General features: G+C 33.7%; 1 protein-coding gene and 1 long non-coding RNA gene across 5 annotated transcripts in view; both read left to right on the top strand.

The window, feature by feature from the left end:
* ABCA5 (ATP binding cassette subfamily A member 5) overlaps positions 1–21,677 on the top strand; it is a 78,856-nt gene extending 57,179 nt beyond the window's left edge. For 2 of the 4 annotated variants that reach the window (XR_003723850.2, XR_013407112.1), the window contains 17 exons: positions 348–461; positions 3,329–3,499; positions 6,475–6,588; positions 6,973–7,107; positions 7,819–7,893; positions 8,432–8,523; positions 12,214–12,340; positions 12,649–12,770; positions 12,865–12,956; positions 14,313–14,488; positions 14,927–15,002; positions 15,131–15,225; positions 16,942–17,061; positions 18,177–18,326; positions 18,809–18,888; positions 20,518–20,573; positions 21,162–21,677. Coding sequence is in view for 2 of the 4 variants with exons in the window: in XM_015120205.3 (XP_014975691.3) it covers positions 348–461; positions 3,329–3,499; positions 6,475–6,588; positions 6,973–7,107; positions 7,819–7,893; positions 8,432–8,523; positions 12,214–12,340; positions 12,649–12,766; positions 12,865–12,956; positions 14,313–14,488; positions 14,927–15,002; positions 15,131–15,225; positions 16,942–17,061; positions 18,177–18,326; positions 18,809–18,888; positions 20,518–20,573; positions 21,162–21,269 (1,899 nt within the window). In the remaining 2 variants the exon portion in view is untranslated. The remainder of the gene's footprint in view (positions 1–347; positions 462–3,328; positions 3,500–6,474; positions 6,589–6,972; positions 7,108–7,818; positions 7,894–8,431; positions 8,524–12,213; positions 12,341–12,648; positions 12,771–12,864; positions 12,957–14,312; positions 14,489–14,926; positions 15,003–15,130; positions 15,226–16,941; positions 17,062–18,176; positions 18,327–18,808; positions 18,889–20,517; positions 20,574–21,161) is intronic. The other 2 variants (XM_015120205.3, XM_077972606.1) reach the window with 1 other exon arrangement.
* A 1,472-nt stretch (positions 21,678–23,149) lies between these two features.
* LOC144335904 (uncharacterized) lies at positions 23,150–27,047 on the top strand. Its single transcript, XR_013407115.1, has 3 exons — positions 23,150–23,289; positions 24,192–24,257; positions 26,602–27,047. It is a non-coding gene; the product is annotated as an uncharacterized LOC144335904 (long non-coding RNA).

Below are 27,047 nucleotides of genomic sequence, written 5' to 3'. Positions count from 1 at the left end.
GGCCATACTAATTGCTTTTCAAATACATCATTCATTTTTATTAAATTGCGAAGTTTAGTTTATATGCCAGATTATTCTGTGTTCTGGACAGGAAAATGAAAGTAAAATTATTTGCTCAGGATCAGATAGTTATTAATAAGTGGCAGAGTTTGTAACATTGTCCACCACCACCTGTTAATATGTCTGCCACTCATTCTTTCATGTAGACTATGCCTGGGTTAGATATGCTAATATGTTCTTTCTGAGGTTTTGATTTTTTTTTTTAGGATATAAGAAATATCCTAAGATATATCTTAAGACATAAAATGATTCTCAGTTTCATTTGTTATTCTGTGGTTGTCTTTCAGGAAATTACCGACATAGTTTTTAAAATTGAGCTGTATTTTCAAGCAGCTTTGCTTGGAATCATTGTTACTGCAATGCCACCTTACTTTGCCATGGAAAATGCAGAGAATCATAAGGTAATGACTCAGTTAAAAATATATAATTTGCTAATAAGTGTTGTATAAAAATAACCTATTTGCATGATTGCAAGGCTTACTATAATTGTTATTTTAGAAATAAGTAAATGAAATATAAATACATTTATTATAGTTTCTTATTGTAATAGTAGTGATAATTAATATTTATTACTTGAGACTTGCTACATGCCTTAAAAATTATGTTCTCTAATTCTCACGACATTGTGAGGAAAGTTTTTTGTTACCGATTTCTTATAGATCAGGAAATCAAAGATGGGATTGTTCATATGACTTGCTCAGGTTGACTCAACTTGTTTAAATTGTGGACTTGGGAACTGACTATGATCTTTATGTCCTTAACTGGCACACTAACATGCCTGTCCCTTTTATCCTTTAACAGGGGTATTAAGTAGTCAAGGTGCTAAATTCTTATTAACGGGGAAAAAAAAAGGTGAAAGTGATTGTCATCATTAGGGCCTTGGAGAAATTGCTAAGTATACAGAGGTTCTTTGGTATTCTTTCACTTTCTTTTTGCGCCTTTCCCTTTTGTTTTCCTTCAGGCATATAGTGATCTTGTACAGTCTTTGGCTGTTCAAAGTCTCCCACTCTTTCACTCTGCTGAGATTGTATCTTACTCCTCTAATAAAACTTCTGATCTTTTTCACAGATGATCTTAATTAAGTAAAAACCAATTTGTCTAAATTAACTTACAGACTGTGATGAATAATGAACTCATTATTTTAATAAATTCTAGAAAGATAAATTCTAGGCCAGGCATGGTGGCCCATGCCTGTAATCCCAGCACTTTGGGAGGCCGAGGTGGGTGGATCACCTGAGGTTGGGAATTTGAGACCAGCATGACCAACATGGAGAAACCCCATCTCTACTAAAACTACAAAAAATATTAGCCAGGTGTGGTGGCGCATGCCTGTAATACCAGCTACTCGGGAGGCTGAGGCAGGAGAATCACTTAAATCTGAGAGGCAGAGGTTGAAGTGAGCCGAGATCGTGCCATTGCACTCCAGCCTGGGCAACAAGAGCAAAATCTCTATCTCATAAATAAATAAATAAATGAATAAATAAATAAAATAAATTCTAATAGAAATTTTGTTATTAATTTGTTTAGTATAAAAGTAACACATATCTCTATTTTTAAAATAATATTCAATTTTTGTCATAAATATACTCATTGTAGTAATATATAAATTATAGAAAAGCATAAGGAATATAGAAATCCATAACCTACTGCACGATAATAAAATTTACTGGACATTTGCATTTTTCTTTCTTGTTTCAACTGAAACATTTTTAATTAAACTTTTTATTTTGAGATAGTTGTATACTCATGTTTGTTAGAAATGACAGAGCCAGTGTACTCTTTACACATTATCCCAATGATAACATCTTGTAAAATTATAGAAAAATATAACAGGATATTGGCATTGATACAGTCAAGATACAGAACATTTCTGTCACCAAAAATATTCCCATTTTTTGCCCTTTCCTAGCCTCTCCGACCTGTGGCAACCACTACTCTGTTCTCTTATTTCTAGAATTTTGATAGTTCAAAAATGTAAAATGGCATCACAATAAGTTTTCTTTTGGGATTAGCTTTTATCAACTAGCATTTTTTTTGAAATTCATCCAATTCGTATGTATCTATAAGCCATTCCTTTTTATTGCTGAGTAATATTCCATGGTATGGATACATCACACTTTCTCTAACCGTTTGCCTGCTGAAAAACATTTGGATTGTTTTCCATTTTTGGCTATTGTGAAAAAGTTGCTGTGAACATTTGCATACAGGTTTTGTGTAAACATAAGTTTTCATTTCTCTGGGATAAATGCCCAAGAGTGTAATTGCTGAATCATACATGTTTAGTTTTATAAGAAATTGCCAAATTATTTTCCAGGATGAATATTCCATTTTATATTATCCCTCCCAGCAATGTGTGAATGACAGAAGTTTGAATTATCCAAAATAATTGCATTTGCCTTGGCTTATGTTTTTATTCTTGTATTAGAATTTACATGTGTCTCATGTTCTCATAATTCATTGAACAGAAAACTTGCCAATTTTGTTCATTTCTCCTCTTCTTAACTAATCTTTATATTTCATGCTTCCTTTATCTCACTCTGTGGACAGCTCTTTCATATAATACCTTTAGTTATTAGGAGTAGATATTTTTACAGATGACAAAAATCAACTAAATAAAGTTGTTAGGTATTTGGATTTGTGAAATATTTTAGAAATTTCAAATTAAATGAGAACATGAGATAGGAAAACTATGATCATTTAAGTTTATGATTAACAAACCTGTGACATAAGTAACACCTTGGATTTATATACTATGCCAGTGTACATAAAAGGCTTTGAACATTTCAGAAGCTTTCACTTAAGCTGAAAGCCTTATGTAAATCCAAAGGATACTTGGCAATTTATTAGTGTTTTTATTTATGAAAGGTTCATTTTTAAAAATGAGAATTCTTTTTCTGTGTAAACATTATCTTCCCATCTGTTTCCACAGTATTTCAAAAGCTGTAATGTTTTGGCTATTTATTCTTTGTATGGCTGTTAACCCCAACTGCCGTGACACTTTTTGTTTTATTTTAATCTCAGTTTCTTAGCACTACTGTATTCTGATTCTTAAAAATTTTGTTGAAATTATTACTACTTAGAAATAGTGAGCCAAATTAAAGGCTAAATGGAATTTTTATTTAGTGTGAGGGGGACTTTTATTACCTATAGCCTGGAATGTGACCTTTTTGGTTTCGCTGATGTAGTATTAAGAGATCTGCGATAATTTACTAATTTATTTGTGTGTTTCTAAAGTGTCTAAAGTTATAATTTTTTTCTTTTTTTTTAGATCAAAGCTTATACTCAACTTAAACTTTCAGGTCTTTTGCCATCTGCATATTGGATTGGACAAGCTGTTGTTGATATCCCCTTATTTTTTATCATTCTTATCTTGATGCTAGGAAGCTTATTGGCATTTCATTATGGATTGTATTTTTATACTGTAAAGTTCCTTGCTGTGGTAAGTTAGTGTTGTACTCATGCTATTTATAGATACAATGTTATTTAAAAACTATTTATAAACATAACAATTGACTTATTGAATAATTTGGTTATTTTTTAAAGAAAATTGAGCAAGTATCTATTGTATTTAATACATGTAATCATTTTATATGATAATAAGTGACTTTTAAAACAATAATTTACCACCATTTTAAAATAATTTCTTGAAACTAAAATGATCTTTCATGTAGACCACCTACTTGGGTGTAATCAGGAACGCTTTAATATATTCCTTCCTTAAAATGCCTTTCTTGATTTTACTTATGCCTGAAAATAATTTCACAAAGGATAAGCTCTTTTATTCCATAGTTTAAAACATAGCTTAATATTTCTATATCTCAATAATGGGCAAGCTGTGAGCCAGATGAAGAACACAATCCCGTTTATAATAGCCACAAGAAAATTAAAATACCTAGGAATACATCTAACAAAGGAGATGAAAGATCTCTACAGGGAGAACTATAAAACATTGCTGAAGGAATTCAGAGATGATTAGAAGACTCAATATGTTAAACTGGCCATACTGCCCAAAGCAATCTACAGATTCGACACTGTTCCTATCAATCTACCAACATTATTCATCACAGAATTTAAAATAGCTATTCTAAAATTCATATGGAACCCCAAAAGAACCCAAATGGCTGAAGGAATCCTACGTAAGCTGAGCGCAGTGGCTCACACCTGTAATCCCAGCACTTTGGGAGGCCGAGGCGGGTGGATCACAAGGTCAAGAAATCAAGACCATCCTGGCTGACATGGCGAAACCCCATCTGTACTAAAAATACAATAAATTAGCTGGGCGTGGTGGCATGTGCCTGTAGTCCCAGCTACTTAGGAGACTGAGGCAGGAGAATCGCTTGAACCCAGGAAGTGGAGGTTGCAGTGAGCTGAGATCATGCCACTGCACTCCAGCCTGGGCAACAGAGAGAGACTCCATTTCAAAAGAAAAAGAAAAAAAAAAAGAATCCTACCTAAAAAGAACAAAGCCAGAGGCATTTCATTTCCTGACTTCAAACTATACTATAAGGTTCCAGTGACCAAAACAGCATGATACTGGTACAAAAACAGACATGTAGACCAATGAAACAGAATAGAGGACCCAGAAATAAAGCCACACATCTATAGCCATCTGATCTTCAACAAAGTTGACAAAAATAAGCAATTGGAAAGGACTCTGTGTTCAATAAATGGTCCTGGGATAGCTGGCTAGCCAAATGCCGAAGAATGAAATTGGGCCTCCACCTTTTACCATATATAAAAAGTAATTCAAGATGGATTAAAGATTTAAGGTAAGACATCAAACTTTAAGAATTCTACAAGAAAACCTAGGAAATACCATTCTAGACATTGGGAAAGAATTTATGACTAAATAAGTCTTCAAAAGCAATTGCAACAGAAATAAAAATTGACAAGTGGCACCTAATTAAACTAAAAAGCTTCTGCACAGCAAAAGAAACTATAACCAGAGTAAATGGACAACATACAGAATGGGAGAAGATACAAACTATGCATCCAACAAAGGCCTAGTATCCATAATCTATAAGGCACTTGAACAATTCAACAGTCAAAAAACAACGAACTCCATTAAAAAGTGGGCAAAAGATACGAACAGACACTTCTCAAAAGAAGACATGCAAGTGGACAACAAATGTATGAAAAAATGCTCTACATCACTAATCATCAGAGAAATGCAAATCAAAACCACAGTGAGATACCATCTCACATCAGTTAGAATGGCTATGATTAAAAAGTCAAAAACCAACAGATGCTGGCAAGGCTGCAGAGAAAATGAAATGCTTATATACTTTTGGTGGGAATGTAAACTTCAGCAACCATGGAAAGCAGTTTGGAAAGTTCTCAAAAAACTTAAAACTACCTTACAACTCAGAAACCCTATCACTGGGTATATATCCAAAAGAAAATAAATCATTCTACCAAAAAGACTCATGAGCTGGTATGTTCATTGCAGCACTTTTCACAATAGCAAAGACATGGAATCAACCTAGGAGCCCATCAACCAGTGATTGAATAAAGAAAGTGTGGTACATGTACACCACGGAATACTGTGCAGCCATAAAAAAGAATGAAATTATGTCTGTTGCGGCAGCACAGATGCAGTTGGAGGCCATTATTCTAAGTGAATTAACAAAGGAACAGAAAACCAACTATTGCATGTTCCCACTTATAAGTGGGAGCTCAATTGGGTAAACATGGACATAAAAATGGCAACAATAGACACTGGGCACTGTTAGATGGGGGCAGGAGGAAGGGGAGCAAGGGTTGAAAAACTAACTGTTGTGTACTATGTCCAGTACTTAGGTGACAGAACCAATCATACCCCAAACCTCAGCATCAGGCAGTATACCTGTGTAACAAACCTGCACGTGTATCTCCTGAATGTAAAGTAAAACTGGAAATTATTTAAAATAAAATAAAATATAGCTTAAAATATCAAAGAAGAGACTGATTCACATGTAAATGACGGACAGTAGGCCCTTTCATTGAATACTTTATTAGGAAAAAGGGAAAACAGAGTTAGGTGAGGTTGATGACTAAACCTCATCATCAAGGTTAGTTTCAGGTGAGGCTGAAACTAAACTTACCGATTTTGTCAGAGATCGTAATGACCTTATATGTTAGTTTCTGCCATATAAAATAATGTTTTTCTTAAACTTTAAAAAATAAAGTGCTGTATATTAAAATAGTAGCTAATATTTGAGAGAGAGTAAGTTGTAGCTAGCTATACTTGCTTTTTGTAATAATGAGAGATAGTATTTTACTTGGTATAAAAAACTACAAATAGTGTTCAGTTTAAATGATTTATTTAGGATTGTATTAATAATTATTTCTTAATATTTTAATATGACTAGTATTTCATGTCGTGTGTATTGCAAGCTATTCATATTTTTATAGAAACATATTTCTGATTTACAGGTTTTTTGCCTTATTGGTTATGTTCCATCACTTATTCTGTTCACTTATATTGCTTCTTTCACCTTTAAGAAAATTTTAAATACCAAAGAATTTTGGTCATTTGTCTATTCTGTGGTAAGTCACATTTTACATTATTTCAACTTTCCATAGCAGTTTAATTAAAAGTCACGAATTCTTCCTGATTATACTAAAAATGTTACATGTCTTTTGTAAGTGCAGAATTTAGGTAGATAATTGGGAGCTTCTTTTTGTGTGTACATTTGTCTTCTGAATCATCCTTTCCACCTAGGAACAATATGGAAGACATTTAGCAACTAGTGTATCAAGGACACTAGCTACAAACAAGTGATACTCTTGTTGCTTGCTGGCTAAATATCGTCTCTAGTTTCATGTTTTATTAGAGGATTGAAAAAATAGTTTAATGCTTAGACACCAATTTGTAAGTCAGTTTGTATGAAGTTTGTAAGCACTTCGTCACTTGTTTATTTTTTTCTTTAGACAGCGTTGGCTTGTGTTGCAATCACTGAAATAACTTTCTTTATGGGATACACAATTGCAACTATTCTTCATTATGCCTTTTGTATCATCATTCCAATCTATCCACTTCTAGGTTGCCTGATTTCTTTCATAAAGGTAATTCTGCTAAATATTTTAATATGTTAAAAAACATAAATAAATATGGTCTGAATTGGGGATGTTAGTTCTTGTACAGAAAATAGTAAAATGCATCAGGCTAATGGCTACTGCTTGATTTAGATATTATTAATGCAACATAAATTATTGTAAGCTCTTGTTAAACTGTAAATTCTCAAAGGAAAAGGGCTATGTTCATTACAGGTTCTCTGATGCTCAAAATGATGTATATAATTAGAAGTGTGACATGATTTCAGTCAGTATTTGTTTTTAGGAGTTTATCGGTGATTAAATAATGTATTTTACTATAAAGGGATGAGAAAGAATAAAGTGTAAGAGATTTTCTACAAGAAAAAATGGAGACAAAAGCCAGATTCATTTTATTAAGGCTGGATAATTGGAAAAACTTTCCATGTGATTAGAAAAATATTGTTATAAATTCTTGATTTAGAATTGCTAATTAATTCTACTTACTAATCTTACTATCCCTGCTTCCCTTTTTAGGTCTCAGTTCAATGTGTTTAATTTATATTGATCTTCAGAAATATTTTGGGACAGGGAAGATTTTAAGTAAAAAATATAACTTACTAATATGAATAGCTAACTTATTTATAGAAAGTACACGTTTGCTAAACAAAATACATTTTTTCATTTTAATTCAAATATTTCTACATATTGCAGCTTACATATTTTCAAAACTTTTTGTCTTAGATTTCTTGGAAGAATGTACGAAAAAATGTGGACACCTATAATCCATGGGATAGGCTTTCAGTAGCTGTTATATCGGTAAGAAATAAAGCGTTTTTGTGAGTTAGCATGTTACCTTAAGAATAGTTTGGTCCTATGGTTTTAACTATGTTTAGTTTTTTATCCTGTTGCATGAAAAAGAAGGTGCATAAAAAGTTAAGCATGTTACTTAACGCTAGCTAATCTGTATTTCAGTGGGGAGTACCTTTCATTTACTGAATGTGTTCACTTTAATATACTTAGCCTTTTACATGTTATTAATTCTATTTAATTACAGTTGTGTCTTTCTTAGAAGCAAAAACAAAGTTTTTGTGTTTGATTATATTTTATGAAGCTGACAATAAATGAATGATACAGAGATAGAAAATAAGTGAAGAATTTGCTAAAAAATAATTCTGCTTTGGTTTGTATTAAAATTTATTTTTAATTATCTTTATCATGTCAAGTATGAAAAAGGTTGTGATTATTTCTTTTGGTAATGGCAAGGAACTTGACGTATATAGTCTTAGTTCCATTGGCAAAGGAAAAAACTACAACAAATCTTTTAGTCATGAGCTGCTACATGTTTTTCTTTTAGCCTTACCTGCAGTGTGTACTGTGGATTTTCCTCTTACAATACTATGAGAAAAAATATGGAGGCAGATCAATAAGAAAAGATCCCTTTTTCAGGTCAGTTGATTTTTTAAAAGTTTTAAATGTTTTTAGTGTATTTACAGAACTGTGTAATCATCACCATAACATAATTTTGGAACATTTCCAGCACTCCAAAAAGAAACTTTGTACCCATTTACAGTCACTTTCTTATCCCTACTTCCATAGCCCCCAGACTTAGGTAACTACTAATCTACTTTCTGTTTCTGTCAGATTGGCCTATTCTGAACACTTTATATAACCGGACAATGGAAATATGCTTTGGAAAACTTCAGTCAAAAGACCAATGATACTCTTAAATCCTTACATTTAACTTTTATATCTGTTTGCTTTTTACCATAGTTGGTTGGCATGTTATTTTAATGTTGGAAAATCATCAGATTTGCCAGATAACATCTTTTAAAAATTGCTGGGATTTGGGCTCTATAATTAGTATCTAGCATATGGTTTTACACTTAGTATAATGTTTGGAAGGTTCATCATGTAGTCGCGTGTAGCAGTACTTCATTACCTTTTTATTTTTTTCTGAGTAATATTACATTGTATGTACATTGTACACTGCACTTTATATATGTCAATACTGCACTTTATTTATATCAATGAGTTGCTTTTACTTTTCAGCTATTATGAACTATGTTGCTATGAACATTTGTATACAACTTTTTGTATGGACATATATTTTCTTTTTTTTTTTTTTTTTTTTTTTGAGACGGAGTCTCGCTCTGTCGCCCAGGCTGGAGTGCAGTGGCGCGATCTCGGCTCACTGCAAGCTCCGCCTCCCGGGTTCACGCCATTCTCCTGCCTCAGCCTCCCGAGTAGCTGGGACTACAGGCGCCCACAACCGCGCCCGGCTAATTTTTTGTATTTTTAGTAGAGACGGGGTTTCACCGTGGTCTCGATCTCCTGACCTTGTGATCCGCCCGCCTCGGCCTCCCAAAGTGCTGGGATTACAGGCGTGAGCCACCGCGCCCGGCCTGGACATATATTTTCATTTCTCTTGGGTGGATACCTAGAAATGGGATTGCTGTGTCATTTGAGGAATTGCCAGACTGTTTCTAAAGTGGTAATATCATTTTACACTGCCGCTAGGAATGTTTTAGGGTTCTGTTTTTTCCACATCCTTGCCAATGCTTGTTATTGTTTGTCTTTTTTACATATTCTTCCAAATATATTAGCTAATTTGTTTTTACTTTTTATTCTGTCCAGCCTTGCTTATATGATTCATCACTTTATTATCATTTCAGCATCCTCAACTTTTGTCTTTTTGACCTGTCCACTAAAAATTATAATTATTGGTGAATTTAATTATATGCTGGAAAAAATAACATAAAAGTTCCATTTAATAATACTACATATTTATTCCATATAAATTCAGCTGGTTTTTTTAAAAAATGATTTTAGATCTGGGGGTAAATGTGCATGTTTGTTAGCTGGGTATATTGCATACTGATGGGAATTGGGCTTCTAGTGTAACATTACCCAAATAGTGAACATTGTACCTCATAGTTAGTTTTTCAACCCTCATCCCTGCCCGCTTTTGAAGTCCATAGTTGTGATGTTTCCATGTTTATGTTCATGTGTATCCACTGATAAGTGAGAACATGTTGTATTTGATTGTCTTTTTATAAGTGATTACTTATAAGTGAAAACATGTAGTATTTGATTGTCTGTTTCCAAATTACCTCACTTAGGATAATGACCTCCAGTTCCATCTATGTTGCTGTAAAGAACATAATTTTATTCTTTTTATGGCTGTATAGTATTCCACGGTGTATATATACCATATGTTTTTTGTCCAGTCAACTGTTGATGGACTCTTAGGTTGGTTCTATGACTTTGCTATTGTGAATAGTACCATGATGAACATATGAGTGCAGGTGTCTTTTTTATGTAATGATTTTTTTTTTCCTTTGGGTATGTACTCAGTAGTAAGATTGCAGGGTTGAATGGTAGTTATATTTTAATACTGTTTGGAAATATATCACATTTTCCTAGTTAGCGCCTTCTTATCTCTTTCTTTTCAGTAGTTATCCAAAGCTTTCTCTTTATTCCTCATATTCCTCAGATCACCTTCCTGCATCTCAGTAAATAATCTTGTCATTTATCTCAGAAAATAGAAGCACTTAATTATAAGTTATAAATTTCTACAAACTTACTCACATCTTCCATCATTTTTGCCTTTTCCCCATCCTAGAGGAAGTAGCAGCCCATCCTATTATCCAGGTCTTCATTTATTCTATATACTTGGAATATTGCTCTATTTTCCTTTTCTCTTTTTCTCTTTCCTTTCTGGATCTCAATGGTGTATTTTTTGTGGGGTTGGGGAGGGTCACCTTTCTTCCATATATGAAAGAACCCATGGATCTCATTTGAACATGAATCCATCTCTAATTCCTATTCTATATCTCTCTCTCTTTTCATAGCCCAAATCCTTCTATCTCCAGTTACTCACCTTCCATCTACTCCTATAACTCCCTGCAATCTGAATTTTCCCTTACCTTTCCATTGATACTATTTTCAATAAGATAACTAAAGATTTTGTCTTTTAATTGTTTAATAGGCTCAACTTATTTAACTAATCTGCAGCCTTTAATATGATTGACATTGTTCTCCTTACACATTTTTCTTTTCTTTTTTTTTGAGATGGAATCTCAATCTGTCATCCAGGCTGGAGTGCAGTGTCGTGATCTCAGCTCACTGCAGCCTTCACCTCCCAGGTTCAAACGATTCTCCTGCCTCAGCCTTCCAAGTAGCTGGGATTACAGGCATGTGCCACCAAACCCGGTTACTTTTTTATTTTCTTTTTTAGTACAGACAGGGTTTCTCCATGGTGGCTAGGCTGGTCTCAAACTCCTGACCTCAACTGATCTGCATGCCTTGGCCTCTTAAAGTGCCTGGATTACAGGCAGGAGCCACATTTTTCTTATTCTTTGTTTTCCATTATGTCTTCTCCTGTTTGCCTCTATACTTCAACATTACCTTTGCAAGCACTTCATACACTGTCTATCCCTAAAGATGGTGTTACTGTGGGTTCTGACATCAACCCTCTACATCTACCCTTTCTGGGCAATTTCATTTATACTCGGGTTGTAAATTTTTTGAGGGCAAGGTTCATGTTTTTTCATCTTTCTTTCTGTGTAATAATACCTGACACCTACTAGTCATAAATAATATTGTTGAATAAATGAATGAGTTTAGGTAATATCATCCAAATGCTATCAGTCATTCAAAAATAATGCTTGTGGCTGGGCATGGTGGCTTGAACCTGTAATCCCAGCACTTTGGGAGGCCGAGGCAGGTGGATCACCTGAGGCCAGGAGTTTGAGACCAGCCTGGGCAACATGGTAAAACCCTGTCTCTACTAAAAATACAAAAATGAGCTGGGCGTGGTGGCGCATGCCTGTAATCCTAGCTACTCAGGAGGCCGAGGCAGGAGAATCGCCTGAACCCAGGAGACAGAGGTTATAGTGAGCTGAGATCTCACCACTTCACTCCAGCCTGGGCAACAGAGTGAGACCATGTCTCAAAAAAAAAAAAAAAAAAAAAAAGAAAAGGAAAAATATCACTTGTAATTCCACCTTTCAGAGATAATCCTAGATCTTATGTTAGTGTATTTTTTCAGTCTTTTCTCTACCTAGTATCTGAATTTCTTACTATTTTAATTATTTGAAAACCTACTGTCTTTATATATTTATTATATATATGTAGAAACCTTTCAACGAAGTCCAAAAATAGGAAGCTTCCAGAACCACCAAACAATGAGGATGAAGATGAAGATGTCAAAGCTGAAAGACTAAAGGTCAAAGAGCTGATGAGTTGCCAGTGTTGTGAGGAGGTAATTTATTCTTTATGGCTAAGTCATAGTAAATATGAAATGATCAATTCCCAGTATGTAGAAATTAATCTGAAAAATATTTTTCTTTGCATATGAAGCAATCTGAAAAAAATCTTTCTTGGAAAAAAAAATACTTTGTTTACTTACTTTTGAATAAGTCAGGATTTCAGTCACAAATGGATATTTATTTGTACAGTATCCCCTTATTAGCCAATATAATTTTTGTAATATGGACATGAGGTATGTGCTGCCTGTCATTTCATGATAGGTTTTATAACTTTCTTTTTAAATACAATTTTTCTTATTAGAAACCATCCATTATGGTCAGCAATTTGCATAAAGAATATGATGACAAGAAAGATTTTCTTCTTTCAAGAAAAGTAAAGAAAGTGGCAACTAAATACATCTCTTTCTGTGTGAAAAAAGGCTGGTATTTAATTTTTTATTACATAACTTTTCTGGAAGAGTAATTTCCACTTTTAGTATGATTGGATTATGAGTTGTTTTTCTTTCAATTCCTTTAGGAGAGATCTTAGGACTGCTGGGTCCAAATGGTGCTGGCAAAAGCACAATTATTAATATTCTGGTTGGTGATACTGAACCAACTTCAGGCCAGGTATGATATATAAGAGTATAGGATATGTTGAATGTGATTTATCTTTTTAATTAACAAACCTTTAATGACAAATTAGGATTTGATATTTAATTTTTATGTATATTTTTAGCATTTTTTATACAGCTTGATCAAATTATGATCTTTTGGGTTATCTGTAAAAATAATGTGCATGGTGAAATTTTCAGACACATGTAGACACACACATATATACAGTATTTCTGCTTTTGCAGTGCTTATATGCATGAGTTATTTGCCAACTTAATGGAAAACAATTTTATTAGCTGCAGGAGATGTGGGAGCTTGTTTTGACCTGCCATCAGCTAGTCTTTTATTATAAGCATGTCACTCACCACTTTGTGGATACTTCAAAAAACTACCTTGATCCCATTTCCTGCTTCTCTCCCCTTGCTTACTTTGTGTCAGCCACACTAACTCATTGCTTTCCTGGAAAATGCCCGGCATATTGCCCAAGATGTTTCCTTTGTTTGGCTATACCTCCTTATACCCTAGAAATATATATACTAAATTCACTTATCTCTTTGGCTCAACTGTCACTTTCCAGTGAAGCTCCCTGATCATTAGAATTACATCTTGCTGAGGCCAGGCGCGGGGCTCACGCCTGTAATCCCAGCACTTTGGGAGGCCAAGGTGGGCGGGTCACAAGGTCAGGAGATCAAGACCATCCTTGGCTAACATGGTGAAACCCCGTCTCTACTAAAAATGCAAAAAAATTAGCCGGGCGTGGCGGCGGGCGCCTGTAGTCCCACCTACTCGGGAGGCTGAGGCAGGAGAATGATGTGAACCCGGGAGGTGGAGCTTGCAGTGAGCCGAGATCGCGCCACTGCACTCCAACCTGGGCGACTGAGTGAGACTCCGTCTCAAAAAAAAAAAGAATTACATCTTGCTTTTTCATCCAACTCTGTATTACTCTTTCTGACCATGTCTCTGAACTCTGACTTACCTATATATGTCCTCCCATCATCAAACATCAAAAAGGAGTAAAAAATCTGACTGGGTTCTGTGGTTCACTTAATCCCAGCACTTTGGATGCTGAGGCAGGAGGATTGCTTGAGCTCAAGAATTCAAGACTAGCCTGGGCAACACAGTGAGACCTTGTCTCTGCTAAATTCAAAAAAGAAAACAAAATAGCCTGGCATGGTGGCACTTGTTTGTAGTCTCAGTTACTTAGCAACAACAACAACAATAATAATAATAATAATAATAATAATGATAAAGGAGTACAAATCTGACTTGATATTACTCTGGCTGTAGGAAGGGGTTTTAATTAATGTACTTGCCACTCCCTTCACAATGCAAATTAAGCAAAATAGTAAAAATTGGTTTGTGTTTCTATAGGTATTTTTAGGAGATTATTCTTCAGAGACAAATGAAGATGATGGTTCACTGAAGTGTATGGGTTACTGTCCTCAGATAAACCCTTTGTGGCCAGATACTACATTGCAGGAACATTTTGAAATTTATGGAGCTGTAAAAGGAATGAGTGCAAGTGACATGAAAGAAGTCATAAGTCGGTAAAATAATTGTCTTTAGATTCCTTTCGTTACTTAGAAAGGTTTACGTTTCATATTTTTAAAATTTCATAACAAGCATTTCTGTGGACAATGATTTTTATAGAAAATGTTTATTTTTCATATATTCTTTATGATATATGAAAATATATTGATAGCTATAAATTATGATAGTTATAAAAAGGTCATTTTTCTATTTCTAGTTACAGGATGAATATACCTGTAGATGTCATGAAACTTACTTTAATTGAAAGTGAACCATTTTATCAAGATATTAATTTATTTAAAATGACGTAAATTGGAGACTTTTGCCCTTACCTACTTATAATAAGCTTCAACTGAGTAACTATTCTAGAGAAAACAACATCAGGGATCACACCCAGTTGATATTTGTGTTTATATATGTCATGGTGCTCTCATTTTGTAATGTTCATTTTGCAGAATAACAAATGCACTTGATTTAAAAGAACATCTTCAGAAAACTGTAAAGAAACTACCTGCAGGAATCAAACGAAAGGTACTTTCATTAAACACCAAATAATGTCTGTATTTTTTTATTGATAGTTTAGTACCTGATACTGTCTTGATAGATTCCTTATAGTGAACCTTTGTTAATTCCCCACCCGTCTTTTTCTTTCCATGTAGTTGTGTTTTGCTCTAAGTATGCTAGGGAATCCTCAGATTACTTTGCTAGATGAACCATCTACAGGTATGGATCCCAAAGCCAAACAACATATGTGGTGAGTATGGTGCTTGTGACACAGTACATCATACTTCAGAAAAGAACAGTTTCTTTTATTATATTAGTTTTATGTTGTATGTACATCTTGATTTTAAATCCTATTCAAAGGATACAATAGTAATTAAAAATTAGATTTAGAGATTTCCTTAAGCTTTTGAAACTTTGCCGTATTTTTCATGAAGTGTTCATAATATTTTACATATTCCGAAACAGAAATAAGCATATGAATCATTATTAAAATAAAGAGTTCTAGTGTTCTGAATAGTTTTTAAGTTTTTTTCTGGTCATTTAGCATACAAATGATCTTTCCCATAATAATGGTGTCTTGAATTTATGTTGGGACTCTTTCTAGTACAGTCGTACATTGCCTAATGACAGAGATACATTCTGAGAAAGGCATTTTTGTCATTGTGCAAACATAATAGAGTGTACTTATATAAATCTCTGGGTGGTTATAACCTACTACACACCTAGACTATATGGTACAGCCTGTTACTCCTAGGCTATAAATCTGTAGAGCATGTCACTGCACTGAATATTGTAGGCAGTTGTAACACAATGGTAAGTATTTGTGTATCTAGACATATCTAAACATGGAAAAGATACAGTAAAAATACAGTATTATAATCTTACGGGATCGTGGTTGGAAATGTGTTTCATCATTGACTGAAATGTCATTTATGCAGTGCATGTAAATTACTAATTAGTTGAACAACTCTTTTTTCTTTTTACTTTTTTTGAGACAGAGTGTTGTTCTGTTGCCCAAGCTGGAGTGCAGTGGTGCCATCTTGGCTCACTGCAACCTCTGCTTCCCCGGCTCAAGCAATTCTCCTGCCTCAGCCTTCCAAGTAGCTGGGACTACAGGCAAGAGCCACCACGCCCAGCTAACTTTTTGTATTTTTAGTAAAGACAGGGTTTCACCATGTTGGCCAGGCTGTTCCTGAACTCCTGACCTCAGGTGATCCGCCCCTTCATCCTCCCAAAGTGCTGGGATTACAGGTATGAGCCACAGCGCCTGGTCTTGAACAACTCTTTAAGCCTCGACTTCCATGTCTATAAATTGTAAGGTTTGGTTTGGATGCATGTTAAAGTTTTCTTATGATTCAAAGCCTGTTTTGGTTATACCAAGAAAAGGCATCAATTTTAAAATTTATTTATTGTCATACTTTTAGCCCATATTAACATTTGGAATCATAGAATTTTTTTCCATTTGATAGGCTTTCAAAATGAAGGGAAAATAAATTAGAATATAAAAGTCATGGCTGGGCGCGGTAGCTCACGCCTGTAATCCCAGCACTTTGGGAGGCCAAGGCAGGCAGATCACGAGGTCAGGAGATAGAGACCATCCTGGCCAACATGGTGAAACCCCATCTCTACTAAAAATATAAAAATTAGCCAGGCATGGTGACAAGCACCTGTAATCCCAGCTACTTGGGAGGCTGAGGCAGGAGAATGGTATGAATCCGGGAGGTGGAGCTTGCAGTGAGCTGAGGTAGTGCCACTGCACTCCAGCCTGGGGGACAGAGCGAGACTCGATCTCAAAAAGAAAAAAAAGAATATAAAAGTCACAGTTGGGCAGAATGTAATATCCATAGCAATTGATGTTTGGTAAGTTTTAATTAACTTAATTAACCAACCAGTTGGATTTTTAAAAACCCATGTTTTTTAATAAGCAGATGTGTTCCTCTCTTTTTATTTCATTTATGTTTTATAGGCGAGCGATTCGAACTGCATTTAAAAACAAAAAGCGGGCTGCTATTCTGACCACTCATTATATGGAGGAGGCAGAGGCTGTCTGTGATCGAGTAGCTATCATGGTGTCTGGGCAGTTAAGGTCGATGTCTAAATAGCATGCCATTTAGGGGAAGAGGGTGGGGGCTGGATTTTGAATGTCATCATTTCAAAAACATGGCAATAGTTAGTAATTTAAATGTTAAATATTTTAGTTTTTGAGTTAGCTTTTTATAGGTTGACTTGGAAATATGTTGAATTTGTTTAAAATGTGGCTATCTACTTTGAATTTGAATTTACTTAATATTTCAATAACTTGGAATATTATTTTTAGGCATAGTACTTGTTATTTTAAAAAGTTGTTATATATTGGATTAATTATATAACACAAATGTGGAATAAATATGTGAGTTTCTACTTACATAAATAAATAATTGAGTAAAGAAATAAATGTGAGAGAAGAGGTGTATCTTCCTTACAGAACAACTCCAAATAATATATGTAGATAATAACCACTTCAAGGGAGGGGGCTTAATCTCCTATCCCCCAGGTTTGGATGGGACTTAGCCAGTTTCTTGTAAAAAATAAACTACAGAAGAAGGAAAATAGTAACTTCACAGTTGAGAAAGCTGGCAAATACTACCTTAACTAAACAATGTTGTGCAGATATCATGTATTCACTGATATGATATGATGGAAAAAGTACTACAGCTGTGTGGTATTCTCTCCAAAACCCATAACCCAAGTCTAGTCATGAGAAAAATATCAGACTAACCCAAACTGAGGGACCTTCTACCACACCAGTACTTCTCAAAACTGTCAAAATAATGAAAAAGAAAGAAAGAATAAGAAACTGTCACCCACAGTTAGAGACTAAGGTGACATGATAGCTAAGAACACTATGGTATACGGATAGACCTGGAATAAACAAAGGACACTAGTAGAAAATTGGTGAAATCTAAATAAAGTATGGAGTTCAGCGACAAGGAATATACCAATGTTGGTGTCTCAGTTGTGACGAATTTACCATGGAAATATAAGATGATAAGATTAGGGAAACTGAAACTGGATGAAGAGTATATGGGAATGCTGTATTTTCTTTGTAATTTTTCTCTAAATGTAAAGGTATATTTTTTTAAAATGTAGTCATATGTGTGAGAAATTATTGTTTGAAGCTGTCATTTTATATCTGAGCTTTCTTTTAAAAAATTACTTCAGATGTATTGGAACAGTACAACATCTAAAGAGTAAATTTGGAAAAGGCTACTTTTTGGAAATTAAATTGAAGGACTGGATAGAAAACCTAGAAGTAGACCGCCTTCAAAGAGAAATTCAGTATATTTTCCCAAATGCAAGCCGTCAGGAAAGGTAAAATTTTAAAAATGTGGTTATATTTCTTTATAGAGCAAAGATTATAAAAAGTTTTTATATTAAGGATTAAGTGAAAAATCATCTTTTTATTCATAGACCATATATGTATATCTGTGTGTGTGAATATATATATATTTCATATATATGAAATATATGTCTGTAGATAGATAATTTTTATATATATATATGTATCTGTATTATCACCAATACTGGACTAATGAAGTCTGATGGCTGGTGTTTTATATCTGCCTTAGTATTAGACTTTTCAATATTCAGTAGTATTTAAATTTTTTTAACATTTTTAGTAGCAATGAGAGTTGTTTTGCTTGAAAATATGTTATTTTAAACAATTTTCATCCAAATAAATATCAAAATAAATTATTACATTTAATTTTGAATTTTAAACATGTTGAACTTTAGCTTTAGAACACAATAGTAGTAATTTTTAATTTTTTTCCATATTTTATCTTTGTTTTCAGTTTTTCTTCTATTTTGGCTTATAAAATTCCTAAGGAAGATGTTCAGTCCCTTTCACAATCTTTTTTTAAGCTGGAAGAAGGTAAGTAGTATTTGAAAAACATTTATGTTGTAGCTTTCAAATTATGAAAGAATTTTATTTTAAAAGTTTAAAACTGGGGACTCAGTTTATTTTAGAAACTATGGCAGATAAGAAGATAACCTTTTATTCATTTAATCTAAGACACAGGTAAACACTAATGTCATAGGGATTTTGCTGATAAACTCTGTTGTAATGTAACCCTTTTACAATCTTTAGAGAGCATTGACACAGTTTATCACGTTACATCTATGAGAAGGGTCAGCCTAATTATCGAGTCTTCGGAATTAGTCCAGCATCAAGAGCTCTGAGTTTCTTGAATCTTTACTTCATACTGGCCCATAGAAGTAGCCACACTATCAATACTCCAGTGGCAAAGAGAATTCCGAGTGTAGGAGGGGTGGGCAGTCCCCAAAATTTTAAGGAAGCTTATAGAATCTTGGCATTTTAAAAATTAGTGGTATGTAGGATAAATATATATATGCTGCTGACAGTTGAAGGAGATCACCTCCTGGAAGAATCAGGTATTCATATGCAGATTATTTTATGGCATTTGTAAACTGTCAAACAACATATATTTATGTGTAAGGTTTATTATTAATAATTGTCAAAATAACTACAGGATTTTTATGATTATTCTTTATGTGATTGCTGAATATAGAACGATTTCCTGATACTGTATATATTCTTGTCACAGCTATGGATTAATGGGTGTTCTTTTGCAAAGAACACTAATTATTTTTGTATCTGTAATATATGTATTCACATAGTCAGGTAAAGTTCTGCTTTCCTGGCGATTTCTTTATGACCAAAGAGAACACCTGAACTACTTATGGAGAATTAAAGGAATGAATAGAATAACAGAAATTTGGTATTAACTTATATTGCAAAGGAATCTGAAATAAATACAGAAAAATTTATGGGCCGGGCATGATGGTTCACACCTATAATCTCAGCACTTTGGGAGGCTGAGGTGGGAGGATCCCCTAAGCCCATGGTTTGAGACCAGCCTGAACAACATAGTGAGAGCCTGTTTTTACAAAATAATTTTTAAAATTACCCAGGTATAGTGGCTTGTGCCTGCAGCCCAGCTACTCAGGAGGCTGAGGTGGGAGGATTGTTTGAGCCTGGGAGGTCGAGGCTGCAGTGAGCCATGACTGTATACTTGCTCTGTTGCCCAGACCACTGTATACCAGCCTGGGCAACAGAGCAAGACCTTGTCTTAAAAACAAAACCAAACAAACAAAAAACGGTTTATGGAGATAGGACCAATATCCAGAATCTAGTTCAAGAAGCCAGGATAGGCTACAGTGGAGTTGGAGAATGGAAGATAAGAGAGCAGGGATCAAAAGAAGACATGAAAAGAATCACCAGGAAAAAGATAATGGAGGAGAACTTAGAAAAAGTGAAATAAGACAAGTAACATTAAACATATAGTAATTAGGGCTATAGAGGAATTATAGGTGTGGGGAAGAGAAAGGAAGTAAGAGGGAAAAATAACTTGTTTTGGCAGCTTCAACTTTAAGTGAGTTGATGACAGAGATATTTTAAAATAGATAGTTAGCTACTTTGGTATGTATGGCCATTTTTTCAAATACTGATAAGTAAAATACCATTTTTGTATTTTAATAGCTAAACATGCTTTTGCCATTGAAGAATATAGCTTTTCTCAAGCAACACTGGAGCAGGTACTATAAAGTTAAATTTTTAAAAATTATTTTATAGAAGAAAGTATCTGATATTGATTGTTTTGGTTTATATTGGAGAGGGAGAGATATTGTAAACCAGCGACAAATTGTTACAGGATAATCTTAAACTTGGTATAATTTTAATCAACCATAGGTTCTTCACTTACTAATTTTTTGAATTTTATTTTCTAAATTGATATTATTTTAAATTGGCAAATCACACCGTTCATCAGGTACAGTGTGATGTTTTGATAAATCAAGCTAACTTCCATTTGCTTATTTTGAATATCTGTTTTTTCGTTTTGTAAAGAAAGTGTCATGATGGTGGTATTTCACATTAGTGTATTTGAAATTACACTGTTTAAGTAGTTATGAATTATTTTTTTTAAAAATCTATTAATCTAAAGTAGTATTCATCTTTTCATGTAACTTTTGGAAATAACTTACTGTGTTTGAATAATGTTAATAAATTTCTTGATACTTGTTAAAATAACTAGATATAGCCGTGTACCATTTCTGATTTAGCTAAAAGTTCTTTGAGATACTTGAGATATAGAATACTGTATTCATTTATTTCTTTTCACCTAGGTTTTTGTAGAGCTCACTAAAGAACAAGAGGAGGAAGATAATAGTTGTGGAACTTTAAACAGTACACTTTGGTGGGAACGAACACAAGAAGACAGAGTAGTATTTTGAATGTGTGTTGTTCAGTCTGCTTACTGGGACTTATTTCTTCTTCACTTAATTTTAACTTTGGTTTAAAAAGTTTTTTCTTGGAATGGTAACTGGAGAACCATGAACGCACTTGAAATTTTTCTAAGCTCCTTCACTGAAATGCTGTGGTTGTGTGTTTTGCTTTTCTTTAAATAAAACTTATGTATAATTAAGTGAAACTGCATGTTTGTATTGAAGCATATTGAACTATATAGTTTTTATGTCATCTTTTTCACTTTTCAAAAACAGTGCTTCTGAATTTATGATTTAAAGGAGTAGTAATAGAATAGTTTTGTTTTGAAGTTATTTTAAGTTTATGCCATCTTCTTAAATAAGTATGTAATGTTCCAATCTAAATAAAAAACTAATTCATAAATAATGCATAGAAAAGATACGTAAAGCAATGTGAAAGTTTCTTGCTTCTCCTTTTTAATTTCTAAAATACCCACTCTGAATGGAGGTTGTCATCCGTAAAAGCTAAAGAGTAAGCACTAGGAAATCTCGATATAGAGGTTTGAGGAAAGTGATATCCACTAGGGGGCAGTCATTGATCATAGTAAATGAAATGAGACCTTGTTCTATTAAGATGATTTTAGACATAGGTAATTAGGTATGTGAAACTACATTTCTTTTATTTAAAGTAAAATTCAGAAGGTTTTAGTTATTATAATTAAAGGAAGACTGTGTGTAGAATCTTATGTAATAGTCTGACTCTGACTCTGTGGCTAGAATGACAGTTATCTATGGAGGTGGAAGAATTAAGCCATACCTTTTCCCTCATCACTCTTGGAACATATAAATTTTTTGTCATCTTCCTTGCAAAGGGCACATTTAATTTTGTTCTTCAATAAAATATTTTATTGGATATTTTTATTGATAAACTTTAGTGAATATCTTTCTCTTTTATAGAGTTTTAAGTAGATCAGTGTATAGATTTATTTAGTAACTTACCTCATTGACTTTGGAACATGTTGGGATATGAATAAACTCTTTCAAGGGTTAAATTAAGAATTGTAAGTGCAGTGCACCTAATTCTTTTTAATAAGAACCAGAATTTCATTATTTGATAGAGTTGAAGGCATGGCTAATATTTTCTTAGAAATACTTCCTTGTAGAACCCATGTATTGGCTAAAGGTATAAAATAGTGTAAATAATGCTAGTTGGCATTACATTTCAACCAAATGAAAGTATTAACTTCATAAAACAAATATATTGGGAGTGTGATTATTGTATAGAGAGACTTAACAACAACATCAATGACAGAAGGATTAAGGACTGAGTTACTTTAAATAAGCAAGCCCTTTCAATGGCATTATTAATTCTTTAATACAGGCAAAATTTAATGAACTTTTAGCTTTATTGTGTAATAAGACATCTGTGATTTTAGGCTCTAGCAGCGGATTTAAAAGTGTTCTTTCTTGGTACAAAGTACATGACTGATATTTTCCCCCATTGCTGGGGCAGTTGCTATACACTTTCCTAAAGTATATATGATGTTCGCATAAGTACCCAGGGACCTCTTTTTTGGGATGTGCTTTTGAAATTATGTGTAACCTTGAATACTTAAGTTTAATAAAAGCCACAAAATGATATCTATTGTTTACTAAGGCAGTCACGAAAAAATATAGGTGTTTTTAGAACCTGACCATCCTAAGAATGAAGATAGAGCATGACTAATGTAGAAAATTATCTGCTTTTGCATGTAGATTTGGTAACTTTTACTTTACATTTGTGAATGTGTAATTGGTGCAAAGTAAAATTTTTTTCCTGCAAAGTGATAGTCACAATCATGTTATTAATTTTGTTCATTTAGTTACTTTGCTTTTAATGTATATGAATACATGCTCTTGTAAACAATTTTAAAAGACTTTCAATTTTTTTTTTTTTAGTTTTTATATACTCAGAATATATTTTGGTTATTAATTAAATTATATGTTCCCTTTTTCACAGTAACAAAATCTGACTCAGGAGTAATATAACTTAATTCTTAGGAAAACAAGGGTAAGTGAGCTGGAAAGCAAAGGAGACAAAAAGTCAAATATGATATTTATTTACAGTGTATAGTTCATGTTTCTGAACATATTAATTTTAAAATGTCTTAAATTACTGATCTCAAAACTTTTTTCTATATAAATACAGATAAATAAATAAATAAATATACATGTTAGGCAAAAGCAACTTCACCAACCTTGTATTTCCCATCCATGGCCAAATTTTAAAAGGAGAGTAAAAGCTGAGCTTTACTGAGTGAGTGTTTGCTGACTAATAAGGCAAGAAAAAACATGATGAGTGTAGTTTACATCTTACTTTTGTGGGCTCTTTATTTTTTTTTCCAGTTTGTTCTCAGTAAAGACTGTGGGTTTTCTTTAAAATATTTTTTTCTTTTAAATTGGCACAAATTATCTTAGGTCAGTATTTTCATTTTAATCATTAAAACATGTTTAGAGTAATGTAATTCAACTATTTTAAGTGATTATGTTTCCAGAAATGGATTCTTTGGAGAGAAGGATGACTATCAGTTTTGGCCCTGTAAGGTCTTGGAGATCTATAAGATAGATACTTATATAACTTACATAAAATACATATATTATATAACTTATATAACTAGCTATTATTTTATATAACTAGCTGTAATATGACAAATCCTTTGCTAGTAGTACTAACAATGTTTTATAGGAGCACAATTAATTTTACTTAGAATAAGTGTTGTTATCATTGTTTTTATTGTTGTTCTGTTGGTCACTCAAAATTTCATTCTAATTGTGCCCTGAGTTTGTTAAAATACCATAGCGTATTTTTGTGTAACTTGTAAATAGGCATTAATTTTTGGGAAATAGAAATGTTTATCCTTAATGTATTTTTAATTTGCTAACATTTATTTTTTAATTTCTTTCCTGAAATAGCATATTACCTAAAATGAAAGAATTTATTCTCAGATGAATAATTTTTGTATCAGCTATTCTTATAAGGTAAAAGTTTAATTATTTTTATTTATAATGTGTTGTATGTAAGCAATTCTCAATGCTGCTCTTTACGAAAAATAAATATGATTATATTAATAATAAGCTTTAAGAGTTGAAAATTTAAGACAAATCATTTTGTATACTGAAGTGAGTTCTTTGTTATTTAGTGCTAATAATTGAATAATGAGTAGCTCATATTAAAAATGATGCAAAAACCTGGCACTAAAATTGTTAGTAATTTTTTTAAGTATCTGAGGCTAGTTTTCAAGTGCAGAAGGAACACTGACAATTACTTTGTGTTTTAATTTACATTCAGATTTTAAACATAAATTAGGTATGTTTATAGATCTTTTTGTCTTGAATGTATTTTTTTGTAAATAGAAAGCAATCACTTTAACTTACATGTTATTACATATAACAGGTTAAATTATTCTCAAATATTTAATACTACTTACATATTTATCACTTTCCTTAGAATTTTTGAATAAATTGATTCATACAAACACTTAGGCAATATTTTAAATTTAATGAACAGATTCTTCCCAAGTGCCTAAACAACTCTTGCAAATCAAATTACCTTTTTAAATTAAGAAAATCAAGTTCTCAAGAATTTCAAGCATCATTTGGTGTTTCTTTCATTTTTGAGATAAGGTCTCACTTTGCTGCCTAGGCTGGAGTGCAGTGGCACAATCCCGGCTCACTGCAGCCTCAAGCTCTCAGGCTCAGGTGATCCTCCCACCTCAGCCTCCTGAATAGCTGGGACTACAGGCATGCACCACTGCGCTCAGCTAATTTTCATATTTTTTGTAGAAATGGGGTTTTGCCCTGTTGCCCAGGCTGGTCTCTAACTCCTGGGCTCAGGGGATCCACCTGCCTTGGCCTCCCAAAGTGTTGGAATTACAGGTGTGAACCACTGTACCTGGCCTTCAGGAATCTTAAAAATAGGCAATATACACAAAACTTCCTGGTTATAAGGCTTGCAACCACACTTGGATAAATATAGTAATGTGTTGCATAACAGCATTTGGTCAAAAATGGGCCAGTAAGATTATAAAATATAATACTGTATTTTTCTTGTGTCTTTTCTGTGTACACAAATACTTAACTGTTGTGTTACAATTGCCTACAGTATTAAGTATAGTAGCATGCTGCCCAGGTTTGCAGCCTAGGAAACAGCAGGCTATATCATATAGCCTAGATGTGTAGTAGGCTATTGCCTTAGCACAGTGACAAAATTGCCTAATGATGCATTTCCCAGAACATATTCCTGTTGTTACATGATGTCTGTACAAGATTCTCAAATAAATACAGTATCAGTACACTAATCCGAAGTAATTTTTTCACCATGTCTACATATATACCTTTGCAGAGTTACACATTTGTCAGTAAAAGAGTTCACACTGTCAAAATTTATCCCTTTGATAATTTCAGACCAAGAGATGGATGCTAATTAGGTTTCTCAGTTAATGATTGGGACTGATCAAGGGGTATCTATCAACTAAACTCAATAATGATACAAGCATAGAACCTGGATCTGCCTTCTAAGACTATGCCGGCAACTGTTGAGGTGGCCCTTTTTTTATGTTCAAGCTTTGATTTTTGAGCTTTTAAGTTGTGAGTTCACTCAATCTAAGTTTCAGGTTTTTGCAACCCGGTATTTTCCCTTAAAACAAGATGTTATTTAGGTTTTATTATTACGTTTCATCCAAATTCATGATAATAGGACTTTCCAATTTCTGTGTTGTGACTATAGTATAATGTGCTTAATTAACGAAAATGAATTCCTCAGGCTGGGTACAGTGGGCCACCCCTGTAATCCCAGCACTTTGGGAGGCTGAGATGGGTGGATGATTAGCGTCAGTAGTTTGAGACCAGTCTGGCCAACATGGTGAAACCCTGTCTCTACTAAAGACATAAAATTAGCTGGATGTGGTGCCACATGCCTGTCTGTAATCCCAGTTAGTTGGGAGGCTGAGGTAGGAGGATTGCTTGAACTCAGGAGGCAGAGTTTGCAGTGAGCCAAGATTGTGCTGCTGCACTCCAGCCTGGGCGGCAGAGTGAGACTCTGTCTCAAGAAAAAAAAAAAGAAAAAAGGAAAGAAAGGAAATGAATTCCTCACCTGGGTTGCAATTTTACTTTCCTTTCTGTTTTGTAATTCTTATGTGTCTAATTAACCATAATACTATGGTCATTTTACTGACAGAATGATACCATTATTATTTTGGTTCACCTTATCTAATTTTTGTTTATTAATATATCTTTGTCATATAGTTGTAGGAAAAGATGTTGAGTGCTAGTTGTGATGTGTATGTATTGGCTAGTAATTTCTTTTTTTTTTTTTTTTTTTGAGACGGAGTCTCGCTCTGTCGCCCAGGCTGGAGTGCAGTGGCCGGATCTCAGCTCACAGCAAGCTCCGCCGCCCAAGTTTACGCCATTCTCCTGCCTCAGCCTCCCGAGTAGCTGGGACTACAGGCGCCCGCCACCTCGCCTGGCTAGTTTTTTGTATTTTTTAGTAGAGACGGGGTTTCACCGTTTTAGCCAGGATGGTCTTGATCTCCTGACCTCGTGATCCGCCCGTCTCGGCCTCCCAAAGTGCTGGGATTACAGGCTTGAGCCACCGCGCCCGGCCTTGGCTAGTAATTTCTTTGGCCAAATTATACTATTGATATTGTTATGTGATTAATATGTAGTTGATATTTGTTTTCTGTTGACTACATTTAAATTCTCATACATAAGTGTACATGAAATCAAGTTTGTGATAGAATGACATTAAAATTATACATCAAGCTTTACAAA

The sequence above is a fragment of the Macaca mulatta genome, chromosome 16 (assembly GCF_049350105.2).
Source record: "Macaca mulatta isolate MMU2019108-1 chromosome 16, T2T-MMU8v2.0, whole genome shotgun sequence".
Classification (NCBI taxonomy): domain Eukaryota; kingdom Metazoa; phylum Chordata; class Mammalia; order Primates; family Cercopithecidae; genus Macaca; species Macaca mulatta.
The sequence above is the reverse complement of the archived record's forward strand: the minus strand, read 5'-3'. Positions and strand labels throughout refer to the sequence as shown.